This window comes from Lemur catta, chromosome 8 (genome assembly GCF_020740605.2).
Source record: "Lemur catta isolate mLemCat1 chromosome 8, mLemCat1.pri, whole genome shotgun sequence".
NCBI classification, from domain to species: Eukaryota; Metazoa; Chordata; class Mammalia; order Primates; family Lemuridae; genus Lemur; species Lemur catta.
In genome coordinates, this window is record NC_059135.1 from 100,186,658 (window position 1) to 100,203,132 (window position 16,475).

The following is a 16,475-nucleotide window of genomic DNA, read 5'->3' on the forward strand; positions in this document are numbered from 1 at the left end:
GTGACAGAATGAGACTCTGTCTTTAAAAAAAAAAAAAAAAGAATTTCAAACAATGTCACCGGTTTAATTCTTCCTTTGGGATCTAGGTAAGACTGTTCTTTCTGTACCTAAGTTTACTAAGTTCTGGTCTAGTTTCAAAAAGTATAAACACATTGAAATTAAAACATTAAGAATAAAAAATGATGCGGGGGCCAAAAACTACGAGATGAGGCAGTCAACAGTGTGGCTTATGCACCCCCTACCCTTTACCCTTCCCAGAGGCACATTCAGGAAGCCACAGGCAGCCACTGCACGGCTGCTCCAAGATTACATGTCATCATGGCCTAACAGTCATTTGAAACAGCAATGTAAGCCAACACCAGCTGGGATGTTCTCTCCAAAGAAGCCCAACTGTCTTCTGCAATAGAATTTCTGTGCAAGTCAGACACAGACCCTGGGGAGGTGGTGCTGTGCTGGGCACATGGTCCTCCCAAGCAGCAGAGGACGTCTGGAGATTAATATTGAAAGCTGCGTTTTGTCTGGATATCATCAAGAATCTGCTGCAGCTCCTCGTCTTCAAACCGTCCCTCCAGGCTACAAGAAGAAAACCAAAAACAAAACGAAACAAAAGAAAACAAAGAGTGACTTAGTGATTGGCAGTTCCCCCACATTCTTCTTTGAGGCATGGTCATCTCTTCCCCACATCTCCAACATCTTTACCTTCCAACTGTGTTTTTTTTTCTGCTTTTCCTTTTAAAAACATTACAAAATATTTCAAACACACAAAAGGTATAAAAAATAGCTTTAACAGCCCTACTTGACTTAGATTTCCTTAATAAACGTAACAGGAATAACTGAGGGCTCTGTGTATGCTCCCCCAGCCCTGTACCTTCCCCTGCTTACCCAGAAATAATTATTGATACTGTCCTAAATTTGGTATTTATCATTCCCATACACATTTTTACACTTATACATACATGTATCCATAAGTAACATATAGCACTGTTTTTAAACTTTATATAAGAAATGGCATCATATAGTAGGTATGCTTCTGCAACTTTTTTCCTCAAAAGTCATTTTGGCATGTGTTGATATTATTCCATGTTGTTCTCGCTTGTTAATTTTTTTCACTGCTGTACAATAAACACTGTATGGCCAAAAGAGCCTGGGGGAGGGGGAGGAGGACATAAAAAAATATCAACACTGTATGGCCATACAATGATTCATTTATCCATTCTCTTACTGACCTACAGACTGTTGTCAAATTTCTGCTGTCACCAACAATGCACCAATGAACACTGGAATACACATCTTCCTGTAAACCTGTGTGAGTTGCCTTTAGGACATGTACCTAGGAATGGATTTTTGGCTCATGGGGTAAATTCACCTTTAACTTTATTAGACATAGTCAAATTGCCCTCAAAATGATTGTACTACTTTGCACTCCTACCATCATTTTGAGTTCCAGCTGTTCCATAGTCTGGCGTGGTATAAAACCATCAATCTCATACACTGTTAAAAAGGCACTCTCATTCAATACTGGCATTATCTACCCAAATTTTAAATATATACACCTTTCTAATGTAGCAATTATATGTGTAGGTATTTATCCAATATACATAGAATTTATCACAATTGGTACTAACCTTGGGATCAGAGCCTTGGACTCCTCAGCAGTCTCTGGGCAAAGGTTGGCCAAACAGGCCAACTCAAACTTATGAAGCTTTTTCTGGAGTAGTAAGCTAATCATAGGGAGAAGAATAAAAACAAACTAAAAAAATCAGAGAATCATCAATAGGAAAAGGTGATCAAAGTAGCATTTCAAAATACCTCAAAGGGAGGACTTAAAGTGTTCCCAACACATAGAAATGATAAATATTCAAGGTGATAGATGCCCTTAAAACCCTGACTTGATCATTACATATTCTAAGCATGTAACAAAGTATCACATGTACCTTATAAATATGTACAAATATTATGTATCAATTTAAAAAATGTAGCTAGTAAGGAATAGAAAAAGTAGAGCATAATGCAATCTTTTGATTATAGTTATACTGGCTGCAGAATCCCATTTTCAAATCACTTCCTATTTCTACCCCTGAAGAACAGGAAGCTCCAGCAAAAAGCAAAGACAAGGCAAGTGAGGAAAGCACAGGAAGGTGAAGCATCTGCCATCACAACTTGTGAAAAACCACTATATACCTCACTCAGGTTGTGAGAGGACTACGTAACCTTTCATCCAGGAGTTTATTTTGTTGCCCTCTGCTCTTCCTACTACTCTTCTTTGCTCCCTTCATTGTTAATTACATGTCAAACACATGATGCTAGATGTCCCCAATCTATTAGGTCTTTTGAAATGGAAGTAAATTTCTTTTAAATTTATCTAAAAATAAACACAGCATACTCTTTGTGTAAATCTATGTGTAAACTCCATCTTATTGTAAATGTTTTAAAAATGTCCAAACCCTATAAAAATATTATCAATACAAATACCATCTTGGAGTTTTATGCATCTACCCCTTAAAACAGAGCTCATCTATGGCAAATTTGTTTTTAGACATGACCCGTTTTCTGTTAAGAAACAAAACATTTACAGTGCTTCTTATCATTCTGTTATAAGCATAACAGCAGCCACTGTAAAAATTTAGAAAATATAGAAAGACAGAAAAATAAGTTATCCAGATAATTACCTAAACAAAATCAATATTATCATTCTATGTTTTAGAATATAAAATTATACATTCTGTAACTTTTTGTCACTTAAGCTATTTTCATTTTGTAATTAAAAAAGCCTATAGACTTAGTACATGAAAAGAGTTTCATAATGTAGTATATGCACGTATGTGGAGGGATTTGCTGTAAAATGAACAAATGCTTGCTTACAGATAATACCAAAATGGTGAAAATAACCTAAAATTTCACCAAGAAATAACCAAATAACCAGTGATAACATTTTTATGGAGACTCTCTCCCACATTTTGTATATACATTTTTAAACAAAAGGAATCATAACAAATGTTATTATGTAACTGTTCCTTTTTTTACTCAACAATACAGTTGCTAGATTTCCATGGTTGTACACACATCTAACTCTACCTTGAACATAGCAATCCATTAAAATGTTGTACCATAATTTACGTATCATATTTCCTGCTGTTAAACATTTCAGTTGTTTCTAATTACTCAACTTTTTCAAATAATGCTTTTTGAACACTATGAATGATTCTCTGCCCCAGTTCCTAACAAAGAGCTCCTAAAACCTTGTAGACAGGGGCACTAAGAAAATCTTTTGTTCTACTATATTTGGTCTCTGGCTCTAGTTCCTAACTCAGAGCTCCTAAATACCCTGAAATTTCCTGAGTCATAGAGAATCTTTTGTTTTAATGAGGTGACTCTTCGTGGGCTCCTGGATAATCTCTGGTTGGGGGCTGGTTGCCAGGGGAACCATCTTTGTAATTAGAGGGTAGGAACTTTCAGTCCCTCACCCCTGACAGTTTGAAGGTTGAGTTGATTGCCAATGCCAAATGGTTGTAATCAATCATGCCTATGTAATGAAGCCGCCATAAAAACCCCAAAAGGACAGAGTTAAGTTTCTCGTTGGTGAAGAACACACCTAAGTGCCAAGAGGTATCCTACCCTAATACCATCTTGCCCTATGTATCTCTTCATCTGGTTAATCTGCTTCCTTTAAAAATATCCTTTGTAATAAATGGGTAAATATAAGTAAAGTGTTTCCCTCAGTTCTCTGAGCCACTCTAGCAAATTAATCTAACTCAAGGAGGGGGTCATGGGAGCCCCAATTTATAGCCAACCAGTCACAGGTACAGGTCACAACCTAGATTTGCAATTGGCATGTGAAGTGGTGAGGGGGCACTTTTATGCAATTGAGTCCCTAATGTGGGACTTACAGGACACCCAGCTTGTGTCACTGGAGAACTGCTTGGTATGTGGAGAATTCCCCCCAACATCTGGTGTCAGAAGTATTCTAATGTTCCATATCACTGCAGCATGACTAAGTTAACAATAAATACAGTCTCAACTAGAAGGAGGATATTGAATGTTCCCAACACAAAGAAATGACAAATGTTCAAGATGATGGATATGCTAATTACACTGATTAGTATACATCGTAAGTATCAAAACATCACTGTACTCCACAAATACGTACAAGTATATGTCAATCAAAAAAATTTTAACAGGCTGGGCGCAGTGGCTTACACCTGTAATCCTAGCACTCTAGGAGGCCGAGGCAGGTGGATCGCTTGAGCTCAGGAGTTCGAGACCAGCCTGAGCAAGAGGGAGACCCCGTATCTACTAAAAAAAAAAAAAAAAAAATCCCTGTTTTGAAAGCTTTGGAAATCCAGTGCCAGACTGTGCTCTAAGAGGGCTTTTTACCAATGTACGTTTCCACCAAGAATGAATAAAAGAGTCTGTTTCCCCAACTTGTTGCCCTAGGTTTCCCATTCTTTTTTAATCTTTTTAAATCTACTTGGGTATTTTACCATGTCTTTGATTTTCTTGAGGATGAACATTACCTCATGAGAATCAGCTTGCCATTTGAAGTTTTAATGTGAATTAAGCCTTTAGAGACAATTCCATTTTGTACAAACTTTAGACTTTTTTTTTTTTTTTTTGAGACAGAGTCTCACTCTGTTGCCCCGGCTAGAGTGCCATGGCGTCAGCCTAGCTCATAGCAACCTCAAACTCCTAGGCTCAAGCAATCCTACTGCCTCAGCCTCCCAAGTAACTGGGACTAGAGGCATGTGCCACCACATCCGGCTAATTTTGTGTATATATACACACACACACATACACATATATATATTTTTTTAAAGTTGTCCAGCTAATTTCTATTTTTTTAAGTAGAGATGGGGTCTTGCTCTTGCTCAGGCTGGTCTCGAACTCCTGAGCTCAAAGGATCCTCCCGCCTTAGCCTCCCAGAGTGCTAGGATTACAGGTGTGAGCCACCGCACCCAGCCATGTTCAGGCTGGTCTTGAACTACTGGCCTCAAGCAATCCTCCTGCCTCTTCTGCCTCTGAAAGTGCTAGGATTACAGGCCGTGAGCCACTGCACCCAGCCAGGCTATGTGTTTTTTTTTTTACAACTGTGCCCTCTGGGAACGTGCTACCCTTCAGGAACCTGCATGTGTTCAGTAATCCAGAAGCTCCTAAACTCTGTATTAACAAGGAGAATGCATTTAGGACATTAGTTATTTTGTGAGAAGATAACAGATTTGGAATGTAAAAAGGAGAGCTAAAGGAAATTTTGGCCTCATAAATAATTTTAAAATTTTTAACAAAGACATTATTTTACTTATATTAAATTCATAGATGATGCCTGGGGAAAGAGGGTGAGAGGAGACAGTATTCTCTATGCAGTTGTTGTCCAACAGTTATAACTTTTAGCACTCACCTCCGAACACTGGCAATGGTCTCTCTGTTTTTGAAACGACTAAAACGGGATGTGTAGTTTAATGTTTTCATGAAGACCTCCGAGAGTTCCTGTTCATCCTCCGCACTCTCATTCTGTTGCTTTCGATGCTCCAGAAGCATATGAACTTCTGAATTTAGAAGTGTTTCAGCTGTTTCAAACTCTATTTGTGAGAAGCATAAATGTCAACTGAAAATATTCCTTCAAAAGTCTGCTTCTAAATGTCCATTTTGCATTTGAACATTTCTCTGCCCCTGCAGAAATCAGGGGCTTCCTACTCCACATTTTTACTTTCATCCACACTTGTGTATCACAAGGTACAGGGGAATTCATGAGATAGACAGTTTCTGACACCAAAGAACCTGACCTAGACATGCTATTAAATAATGATGCATCATTATCCTAATTACGCCAGATACTGATTTCAAAAGGAGCAAATCGCAAGACCTCCATCTCTACTAAAAAAATAGAAAGAAAGTATCTGGACAACTAAAAATATATAGAAAAAATTAGCCGGGCATGGTGGTGCATGCCTGCAGTCTCAGCTACTCAGGAGGCTGAGGCAGAAGGATTGCTTGAGCCCAGGAGTTTGAGGTTGCTGTGAGCTAGGCTGATGCTACGGCACTCTACCCCGGGCAACAGAGTGAGACTCTGTCTCAAAAACAAAAAAAAAAGGAGCACATCGACAATTACTTCCCTCTAGCCCGCATCAGCTCATAATCTTTATATTTCTCATAATGCTAATATCATACTCTCAATTTTAAGAATTATTACATGTTACATAGGGTCAAGTGTCTAATAATGTACCCCAAATTCTATTTTTGTACCTGCACAAATCTAGTATAAGCAATCTTTTAAAAATTAGGGTTGAAAGAGAGAAAGAGGCCGGGAGCAGTGGCTCACGCTTGTTTGTAATCCTAGCACTCTGGGAGGCCGAGGCAAGAGGATCGGTCGAAGTCAGGAGTTCAAGACCAGTCTGAGCAAGAGCAAGACCCCGTCTCTACTAAAAATAAAAAGAAATGATTTGGACAGCTAAAAATATATATAGAAAAAAAAAATTAGCTGGGCATGGTGGCGTATGCCTGTAGTCCCAGCTACTCAGGAGGCTGAGGCAGAAGGATCGCTTGAGCCCAGGAGTTTGAGGTTGCTGTGAGCCAGGCTGATGCCACGGCACTCTAGCCTGGGCAACAGAGCAAGACTGTCTCAAAAAAAAAAGAAAGAGAGAAAGAAACTATGGCTCCTTTCTGTAATATATAGCAACCTTTTCCAGTATTTTCAGCATAACACTATTAAAAATGCAACTATTCCCTTAGGAAAATAATTTTCTCCCTTATGCTCCTATAGGATCATATATTCCTAATATTTATCTCAAAGTATTAGAGTTGGTTTTTATCTGCCTTTCCCTTATCAATGAATTCCCCTAGAAGAGGAACTATTTGTAAACATGAATTCACGTTTACTTCACAATGAAGAGGAAGCAACAGTGAGGAAAAGCCAAAATGACTTGTAATTTCACATTTACATGTGCTATGGGTCTGTTTACTACTGATGAAATCACTAACACCTCCATCAGAGTAATGCCTTCCCACTTCCCCAGCCAGGTGACAAGAGCTTCACTCTCCTTTCACAACGGGGACAGTCTACATGGTACATCAGGAGGTAACAGTATTTTTATCTGAAATGTACTACTGAATATAATAGGCAACCAAAAGCCATTTTCTACCAGAGGGCAATAGAGTTTGAACAAGAAGAAACTCAAAGCACCTGCAATTCTTTTCCATTCCATTAGCCTATAATAGGGATACACCACACTGAGTGTCTACTGTATACCAAGAACTTTACTTCTTTTCATCTTTAACCCTCTGAGGTAGTGTAAGTATAGATGAAGAAACTACTGTCTCAGAGAAATGAGCAAAGAAGGTGGCACTAAATATCAGGACTGACACCAAAGCTCTGAAGAGACAATAACAAGTGATATAAGGCCATAAAAAGAAAAAATAGAGGAAAAAGCATCTAATTAGCTGGCCAGTCTCAGTCTGAGGCTACAGCATTAATATGGCTTTAGAAAATGGGAATTAAGAGTCTAAACAGTCAGACACGGTGGCTCATCTCTGTAATCCCAGGGCTTTGGGAGTCCGAGGTGGGAGGATCACTTGAGGCCAGGAGTTCAAGACCAGACAGGTAATATGATGAAACCTCATCTCTACAAAGGCTTAAAAACTTAGCCAGGCATGGTGGCATATGCCTGTAGTCCCCGCGACTGAGGGGTCTGAGGCCAGAGGATTGCCTGAGCTCAGGAGTTTGAGGCTGGAGTGAGCTACGATGGTGCCACTGTACTCCAGCCTCAAGGACAGAGCGAAATCCTGACTCAAAAAAAAAAAAGGCTAAACATGTATTACTAATAGTAAGAATCACACAACATTTACTAGTAAGTAAAACCATCACCACTAAGTTTGTCATAGCTACTGATGCTCCTAAGACTCCTGGAAAAATCAGCCAAAGTGAGAGATGCTCCCCTTTCTAAACTAAATTTACTCATCAAATGTAATGGGATGGAACTTTTAGGACACCAGGAAACTAGTTACCTGTCCCTATTACTTTTAAGGGCAATGCCCAAGTACTACTTATATATTACTTTCACCTCCTTTCAGCCAAGGAAAGGTGAAGGCAGCCAAACTGTCATTCAGAGGGCCTAGGAAAGGGGTGCCTGAGAGCCAGCACGGAGCCCTTGGAAGGCATCTCCAGGATTCAGCACCAACCCAACAGGCGTGGTGGGCGAGTGAGAGGCTCAGACACTTTTGTATAACTATGGAGAAGAGGGACCCAAGACCTCTTCCTATGGCTAATCCCAACAAACATTTTCTAGGTGAAGTCATACATATGCACAATTTATTTGGACTCAAAAGGAAGTAGATCAGGAGATCTGCATGTTATTCCCCCTTGTGTAGATATTTTAAGAACAATTGCCACAATTTATTAATCCTGTTCCTAAGAAGGAAAAGCAATTCCTTAGCCAGTATCTTACATAGGAATTTTCTTGAGGATCCTTCATTACAACCATTAATAATTGTTTTATGAGCGGAGTGGCATTTTCAGATGGTCTTTTTTCTTTTTTTTAAGAGGTCACCCAGGCTGGAGTGCAGCAGTGAGATCATACCTCACCATAGCCTCGAACTCCTAGCCTCAGCAATCTTCCCACCTCAGCCTCCCAGGTAGCTGGGGACTACAGGCCCACGCTACCATGCCCAACTCAATGGTCGTCTTATACTGCACATTTTCTTCTCTATCACAAAATGGTTTGGAGGATTTTTTTAGGTAGGGGAAGGAGTGACTGGGATTATATAATCCTTTTTGGGAAAAAGAGTTTACTTCCTGGCTGGGCGCGTTGGCTCACGCCTGTAATCCTAGCATTCTGGGAGGCCGAGGCCGAGGCAGGTGGATCACTCGAGGTCAAGAGTTCGAGACCAGCCTGAGCAAGAGTGAGATCCCGTCTCTACTAAAAATAGAAAGAAATTATCTGGCCAACTAAAAATATATATAGAAAAAATTAGCCGGGCATGGTGGTGCATGCCTGTAGTCCCAGCTACTCGGGAGGCTGAGGCAGTAGGATCGCTTAAGCCCAGGAGTTTGAGGTTGCTGTGAGCTAGGCTGATGCCATGGCACTCACTCTAGCCCGGGCAACAGAGAGAGACTCTGTCTCCAAAAAAAAAAAAAAAAAAAGTTTAAAAAAAAAAAAAAAAGAGTTTACTTCCTAATTTCTTCAGTATGGCTGCTGTTAATTGGCATCAATAGGTGAAGGACATATTTTATTTCTGGACAAATATGCTCATGAAAACTACCATTAAAGACACTCTTTCCTCATCTTTTCAGTACTTACTGCTGTTTCTATGTATCTGTATGTATTCTAAAATATATAATAAATATTTTTTCCATTTTGATATTTGTTAATGGAAAAAAACTCCAAAGTCTGTAAAATAATTTAAAGAGATTTATTCTAAGTCAAACATGTGTGACTGCAGCCTGGGAAGCCACACCAAAGAAGTCTTGAGCAAGTGGTCCCACCCCTTTGTTTTGTCTGTTTTTATACATTTTAGGGAGATAGGAACTGCAGGTAAAATCCTAAATCAATAAATGGAAGGTGTACATTAGTTTGGCCTGAAAAGGCAGGAGATCTCAAAGTGGGGGCTTACAGTTTATAGGTAGGTTCAAAGAGTCTTTGATTGTAATTGGTTAAAGAAATAAAGCTTTGTCTAAAGGCTTGGAATGTTTTAGGATAAGGAAGTCTGTTAATCGGAGACAAGCCACATGGTCAGGAACTCAGTTTTAAGGATTTTCTAGGGGACCCTTGGCCAAGAAGAGGTCTGCATAGCTGGTGGCAGGAGTTGGGGGATCTTAGGATTTTATTTTAGTTCAGGTGTCTTTATTTCATAGAGGGAAGCATTTCAGTTTTATTTTTAACTTCTTAATCACTTTTCTTCTACCTCCAATTGAACTCACCCGGCAGGGGTGGGGAATCTAGGGCCTTCTGGATCCTCCAGTGCCTTTCGACTGAATCCACATTTTACAGAACAAATCCTTTTAATAAAGGAATTTGTTCTGTGAAGTTTGGATTTGGTTGAGGGACCGCACTTGGGGATCTGGAGGACCACATGTGCCCTTGAGGCCACAGGTTCCCCACCCCTGTATGGCTTTGCTTTACACAATAAACATTTTATATGCATGTATCAGCAGAGAAGTTAAAAACATGTATTCAAGCCAGGCAAGATGGCTCACACCTGTAATTCTAGCACTCTGGAAGCCTGAGCCATCAGGATCGCTTGAGCCCAGGAGTCTGAGTAAGCTATGACAACACTTCACTCTAGCCTGGGCAACAGAGCAAGACCATGTCTCAGAAAAAAAAAAAAAAATAGATATTCAGAAGTCTGACACTGTTACTTGATAGAACTAAGATCTAATTATAGTCATCACTTGGTATACTGTATAAGTGGTTCCAGGGCCCTTGCCTACACTAAAAGGTTGAGCATACCCAAGTCCCACAATCAGCCCTGTGGAACTGATATATGAAAAGTTGGCCTTCCTTATACTCAGGTTTTGCATCCTGACCTGAGTTTGACTGCATAACAACAATAACAAAAAAAACGCAACCCAGTATAAGTGGACCGGCGCAGTTCAAACCTGTGTTGTTAAAGGGTCAAATGTAAACCAGATTCAAGAAAATCTTCATGTGTATCAGATGCTACCTAATTTTATTAAAACGAATATTTTCAGAGTGTAAAAAAGCCCACTAAATAAAAAGTACCAAGACAAAACCCAAGTATAAAAAACTGACTTAATTTATCATGACATTAAGAAAACCATCTCCTTTTTAGTTATTATATCTCAAAGAAGAAACATTTCCATTATGCAAAAAACTTCCATAAATCTGTCCTATGTAAACATTTGACCCTCATTCTATGAAATAAAAAAATGGCAGCAGGCCACTAGTCCCAGGTATGAGGGAGGCTGAGGTGGAAGGATCGCTTAAGCCCAGGAGTTGGAGGCTGCAGTGAGCTATGATGATGCTACTGCAGTTTAAGCCAGGCAACAGAGTGAGGACTTGTCTCCAAAAATAAATAAATAAGTAATTAATTTAAAAAATTAGCCAAGTGTGGTGGTGTGCACCTGTAGTCCCAGCTACTGGGGAGGCTGAGTCACGAGGATCACTTCAGACCAGGATTTGAGGCTGCTGTGAGCTATGACGATGCCACTGCACTCCAGGCTAGGTGACAAAGCAAGACTCTATCTCTTAAAAATAAATAAATAGTTGTATACAATATGTAGTCAAATTTTTTAAATGCTGTAGATTTCTACAGCATAATCCCATTTTTGTGCGTAAAATGTATGTGCACACACATACATTTCTAAATAAGCATAGGATTAGTTTGGAAGGATAAGCATTAAACTGTTTACAGTAGTTTCCTCCGGGTGAAAAGGGTGTGTGCAGTTTCACTTTTTACTGTACATCTAATAATTTTTAAAACAGAAGGATATTAAGATTTCCCGTTTATTTGTGTTTTTCAATAGCTGTAAGACATAGGATTTTAAATCTTTTTTTTTTCTTTTTTTTTTTTTTTTTGAGACAGAGACTTGCTCTGTTGCCCAGGCTAGAGTGTAGGGCCATCATCATAGCTCACAGCAACCTCTAACTCCTGGGTTCCAGCGATCCTCCTGCCTCAGCCTCCCCAGTAGCTGGGACTACAGTACAGGCCTGTGCCATCATGCCCACTAATTTCTTTTATTTTTGAGTAGAGTCAGGGTCTCACTATGTTGCTTAGGCTGGTCTCAAACTCCTGGCCTCAAGCAACCCTCTGGTTTCGGCCTCCCAAAGTATTAGGATTACAAACATGAGCCACCCTGCTGCGGAGAGGAAGCACCCTGACAGTGAAGTGTGCTTTACTTGCTACCATCTGATAAAGATGATCTCTTTGACCAAACTCTAGCCAGGCTCTTCTGAGCCCTCTTTTAGACTAAGCCTCAACTTGGTCCATAAAGACTGGAACAAACACTAACATGGTTTCTAAAGCTCAGGACCTTGTCTCTAGGAAGGCCCTCCCCGTCCCACTTAAAAAGGCATGCCTGAGAAAACTCAAGGCTGCCAAAATAATTTACTGCTTGTTTCAGCCAACACCTTAAGATAAGGCCCCTATCTCTCAATCTCTGTGGAAGGGTGAGAGTCTGACTCCAATAGGCACCCCAGTCAACAAACCAAGGTGGGTGTCACGTGGACCAACAGCCCCCCTTTCCCGCTTTTTGTAATTTCTTATTTTCCTGACTCTTCTGAGCCCTTGCTCACGCTCTCCCTATTCCTTCAGTTTACCTTCAGAACCCAGAGGTTCTGTACAAATCGAAGTTGAATTCAGTTCACTCTGGAATAGCGCAACATTATGTTATATTATTGATTATAATCTGTCCTTACCACTTTAACTAGTGTAAGGCTTTGTTTTATCTTGGACACATCCCTGTGAACTTCGCGGCTTGTTATCTCATAAACTACTTAAAAGAGGCAGCAAGACATCGTCCAGGAGGCAGGATGGAGTTGGGGGCCGAGGTTTCCAGCGATGGGGGCGTGGAATTAAGTCGGCCCTGTCCCCAAGGCACTGAGCAGGCGACGCCAGGATCTGCCGAAGCCCAGCCGCGCCCCTCCCAGGGCCGCGTCCCCTCTCCTCCCGGCCCCACGCGGCCCGCTGCGGCCAGGCCTCGGGCGAGGCGCGGACAAGGCCAGGCTTGCTGCGACCACGAGACGAGGCGGGGGAAGTCTGGCAGCCCCAGACCCACCTTTGGGAAAGATAAGCTGTGAGGCGTCCTCCTCTACGTCGCCAGCCCGCGGATCGCTGCCACCGGCAGCCATGGCTACACCGCGCGCCGCCGCTGCCACCGCCGGAAACGGAAACGGGGAGCCGACGGCGCCGGAAGGGGCGTGGCCTGCCTCGGAGCGGGGCCGAGAATGCCGCGGACGGAGACTGGGGCCCCGGGGGCGACTGCACGGCCAGGGGCGACTGCACCGCCAGGGGCGTAGGGGCCCGAGGGTTCCCGGGCCGCCGAGGGATGTCCTGCTTAGGCTCGCGTCAGAAGAATCCGCGCTCCTTCTCTTCTCCAGCACGCCCTTGCCTTTTCTCTAACAAAAGAAAATGAAATTGAGATCTTACCAAATAAGAACATGTATTTCTTTGATTTATAAATATAATAATTTTTGCAAAATTAATTTCTCTGTATCTGTATTTCCCGAAGAAATGTATTGGGTAAAGTCATAGTAGAATATATAGTATTGGCAGAATTTGTTACTATTTCAAAGTGTTTTCCTGCACAGTTTATCAGAGTTGCAGGACAGATGTCTTTTTTTTCTTTCTTCTGAGACAGTCTCGCTCTGTTGCCCAGGCTAGAGTGCAGTGGCATCATCATAGCTCACAGCAACCTCTAACTCCTGGGTTCCAGCGATCCTCCTGCCTCAGCCTCCCCAGTAGCTGGGACTACAGTACAGGCCTGTGCCATCATGCCCACTAATTTTTTTTATTTTTGAGTAGAGTCAGGGTCTCACTATGTTGCTTAGGCTGGTCTCAAACTCCTGGCCTCAAGCAGTCCTCCTGCCTTGGCCTCCCAGAGTGCTAGGTTTATAGGCATGAGCCACCGCACCTGGCCAGGACAAATGTCTTGAGGAGTCCGTGGTCCTGCATCAGCAGGATGGTCCAAGTGGGCCTGGAACTCAGTGTGGGACTCTTCTTCCATCTGTTCACCCCACAGGCCTTTACAGAGCACTGACTATTTGCTGGACCCTACAATGTGCTGGCCCAAAGACCAGCTGGATAACCAACACTTTGTATCTTCTGTACACACTTAGCAAGAGACAAGTCAAGAGATGAAGAGAGAAGAAGGAATAACAAATAATGCCTACAGTGATATTTCACAGGCTGATGTTTTCACAACATTTTCATGCAGGAAGTCATTATAAACACTTATGTGCAAGGTCCTGGGGTTAAAAAGATGAGTCAGGGCCAAGCATGGTGGCTAATGCCTGTAATCCTAGCACTCTGGTAGGCCGAGGTGGGAGGACCACTTGAGGTCAGGAGTTCGAGACCAGCCTGAGCAAGAGCGAGACCCCATCTCTACTAAAAATAAGAAGGAAATTAGCCGGACAACTAAAAATAGAAAAAATTAGCCAGGCGTGGGGGTGCACACCTGTAGTCCCAGCTACTCAGGAGGCTGAGGCAGTAGGATCACTTGGGCCCAGGAGTTTGAGGTTGCTGTGAGCTATGATGATGCCACTGCACTTTAGCCAGGGTAACAGAGCGAGACTCTATCTCAAAATAAATAAATAAATAAATAAATAAATAAATAAATAAAAAGATGAGTCAGGTATAGATCTATCCCCATAATGAGTTCACCAAGAGTAGTTGTTGCAAGAGCTGGCAAATTGTTTGAGAGAAAGTCAAACAAAGTAGAGAGAAGGGTTACTTCTAGTTGGGGTAGGTGAGCCTGCCTCAGGAGTATCTGGGGAGAACTGCACTGGTATAGCTTCTTAACATGGAGTCAGATGGAAATAAAACATCATATACATTAAGAGGAATATTCACTCTTAAAGGTAAATTCATATTTCATTGTCCTTAAATGTCATTTTCATTCTTGGGAAATAAAGGAAAGTACAGTAATTATACAGATCTTATGTAAACATGGAACAGTTTTTGCCAAAATTCACTTTTTATTAATACTATTATATAATTTTTTCAATCAAAAGAAAAATTTCCACCTTTATAACCTGTTAGAGTGCTTCTCAAAGAACTTCTTGCAGGCTTAATCACTCGTGTGTTCTACCTAGACATAAGTGTTCTGCCTCTAAAATAGAATGTGACACGTTTCCCTGTCCTCTATATACTCAAAGTTAATATACAGAATCTCACAATTTAAGGTAGTCTCCCGCAAATTAAAAACATTGTTTAACCAGGTGGGGTGACGCTGGCCTGTAGTGCCAGCTACTTGGGAGGCTCTGGCTAGAGAATTATTTGAGCCCAGGAATTCAAAGCTGCATGAGCTATTATTAAGTTGTGGCTCTCCAGCCTGGTTGGCAGAGCAAGACCCTCTTAAAAAAAAAAAAAAATTGCACTTGCTGCTGGAAGTCTGGTGGTAAATACTACAAAGGAAGCCAAAGAAATAAACTGGTAACAGTTGATTGTCTACTACTCACATATAACCCTCTCCCTTATGCCATTAATACAATCTCTAGAGATACAAAGGGATGGAGTCTCTGGGGGTTTTGTGTGATTCTGCAACAAGCCTTTGACATCCAGGTATGGAAACCTCCAGAAGGCTGTCCTGGGAGTCCTGGACTTTAAGGCCTGTCTAGCCTGTGGCAGTGCCACCTCCTGAGAGGGCTTATCTGCCTGTCCCTGAGAAGCCCTCACTCCTCAAGGTCGTGCCCTGCTTACGTCAGCACCCACCTCTTTCAGGAAGCCTGCCCCAAATTGAAGGGCTGAGCGCCGCCTCCTTTCGCATGCCAGTGAAGCCTAAGTTTACAGAGGGTTGTGTTCCCTGGCACACCCAGCACTGGATGACAGTCCAGAGGACCACAGCCTTCCAGCTATTGCACCATGTCCTGGGACCTGGGCAAAGCATTTCCAACAGGCTACCTTGGAGATTCAGTCCTGTCACAAAGCAGGAAATTAGGTTCAGAGTAGCAAGTAATACTTTGCCTCACAAATGGCAGGACTGGGATTTGAGCATAGGCCCAGAGGATTGTCAGCCCGTGAAGATTTCAGTTGTCAGCTGCCCTGAGTTAGTTCTTTGGTTGAGAGCCAGGGTGCAATCAAAGAATGGCCATAGTAGGGGTTGGGGGCAGGGCCTCTGATTGGCAGCAGGGACTTGAGTGACTGACAGGTGAACTTGAAGCCTTTATCTTGCTGTGTTTCCCTTAGAGTTTTGAAATTGGAGGGGTCACTTGTTTTTCAATGTGCCATGGCATATAGAATCTGTGTGAGTAGAAACAGAGTGAGTAAGCAGCAGGAAGGGACCCTAGAACCCTTGTCTGAGCTTCATTTTCCAGTGAGGAAAACAGACTCAGCAGGGACAAGACTTGCATTACGTTCCTCAGAACACTGCTATGGTTCTTTGTACAGTATTGGTGCAGAGTCAAGCCCTTTAACCAGTCCATTGAATAGTATTTCAAGTTCAGACATCCAAGCCAGGGTTAGACCCTAGATTGATCTGGAAACAGCTTTAGAGCACCTCCCCTACTCCCACCCCCACTCTAATTAGCACCACTGATCTAATCCGATGGCTCATTTCACATCTCAGAAGTTAATAGGGATGGCTAAAATGGCAAATACTGTTATATTTATCACCAACCCCCATCCTCCCCCAAATCAGCATCAGCACTAAGGAATTCCACGCTGTTTCCAGGCACTATTAGAGATAATATGAAATGTAATCTCTAGAACATTAATTTCCTGAAGAAACAAAAAATTCATCTACACACATATTACTAAAGTCTATAAATGTTTAACCAGCTGCTTGTAGTCTATTTTCAAAATTACCTAAC

General features: G+C 41.8%; 1 protein-coding gene across 1 annotated transcript; it reads right to left on the minus strand.

The window, feature by feature from the left end:
* POLR2D (RNA polymerase II subunit D) lies at positions 1-12,841 on the minus strand. Its single transcript, XM_045558851.1, has 4 exons — positions 12,725-12,841; positions 5,393-5,573; positions 1,626-1,721; positions 1-573 (listed from the first exon to the last, which is right to left on the minus strand). Exons 1-4 carry the CDS (start codon positions 12,795-12,797, stop codon positions 495-497), a joined length of 429 nt encoding a protein of 142 aa, XP_045414807.1. The 5' UTR covers positions 12,798-12,841; the 3' UTR covers positions 1-494.
* Between the last annotated feature and the right edge of the window lie 3,634 nt (positions 12,842-16,475).

What these genes read in the sequence shown, in the direction of transcription:
- POLR2D (XM_045558851.1), bottom strand. Translation starts at nt 12,797, where the DNA reads ATGGCTGCCGGTGGCAGCGATCCGCGGGCTGGCGACGTAGAGGAGGAC. An exon ending in ACAGCTTATCTTTCCCAAAG is followed by an intron (nt 5,574 to 12,724) that starts GTGGGTCTGGGG and finishes TCTCACAAATAG; the next exon opens with AGTTTGAAACAGCTGAAACA. An exon ending in ACCATTGCCAGTGTTCGGAG is followed by an intron (nt 1,722 to 5,392) that starts GTGAGTGCTAAA and finishes CCCTATGATTAG; the next exon opens with CTTACTACTCCAGAAAAAGC.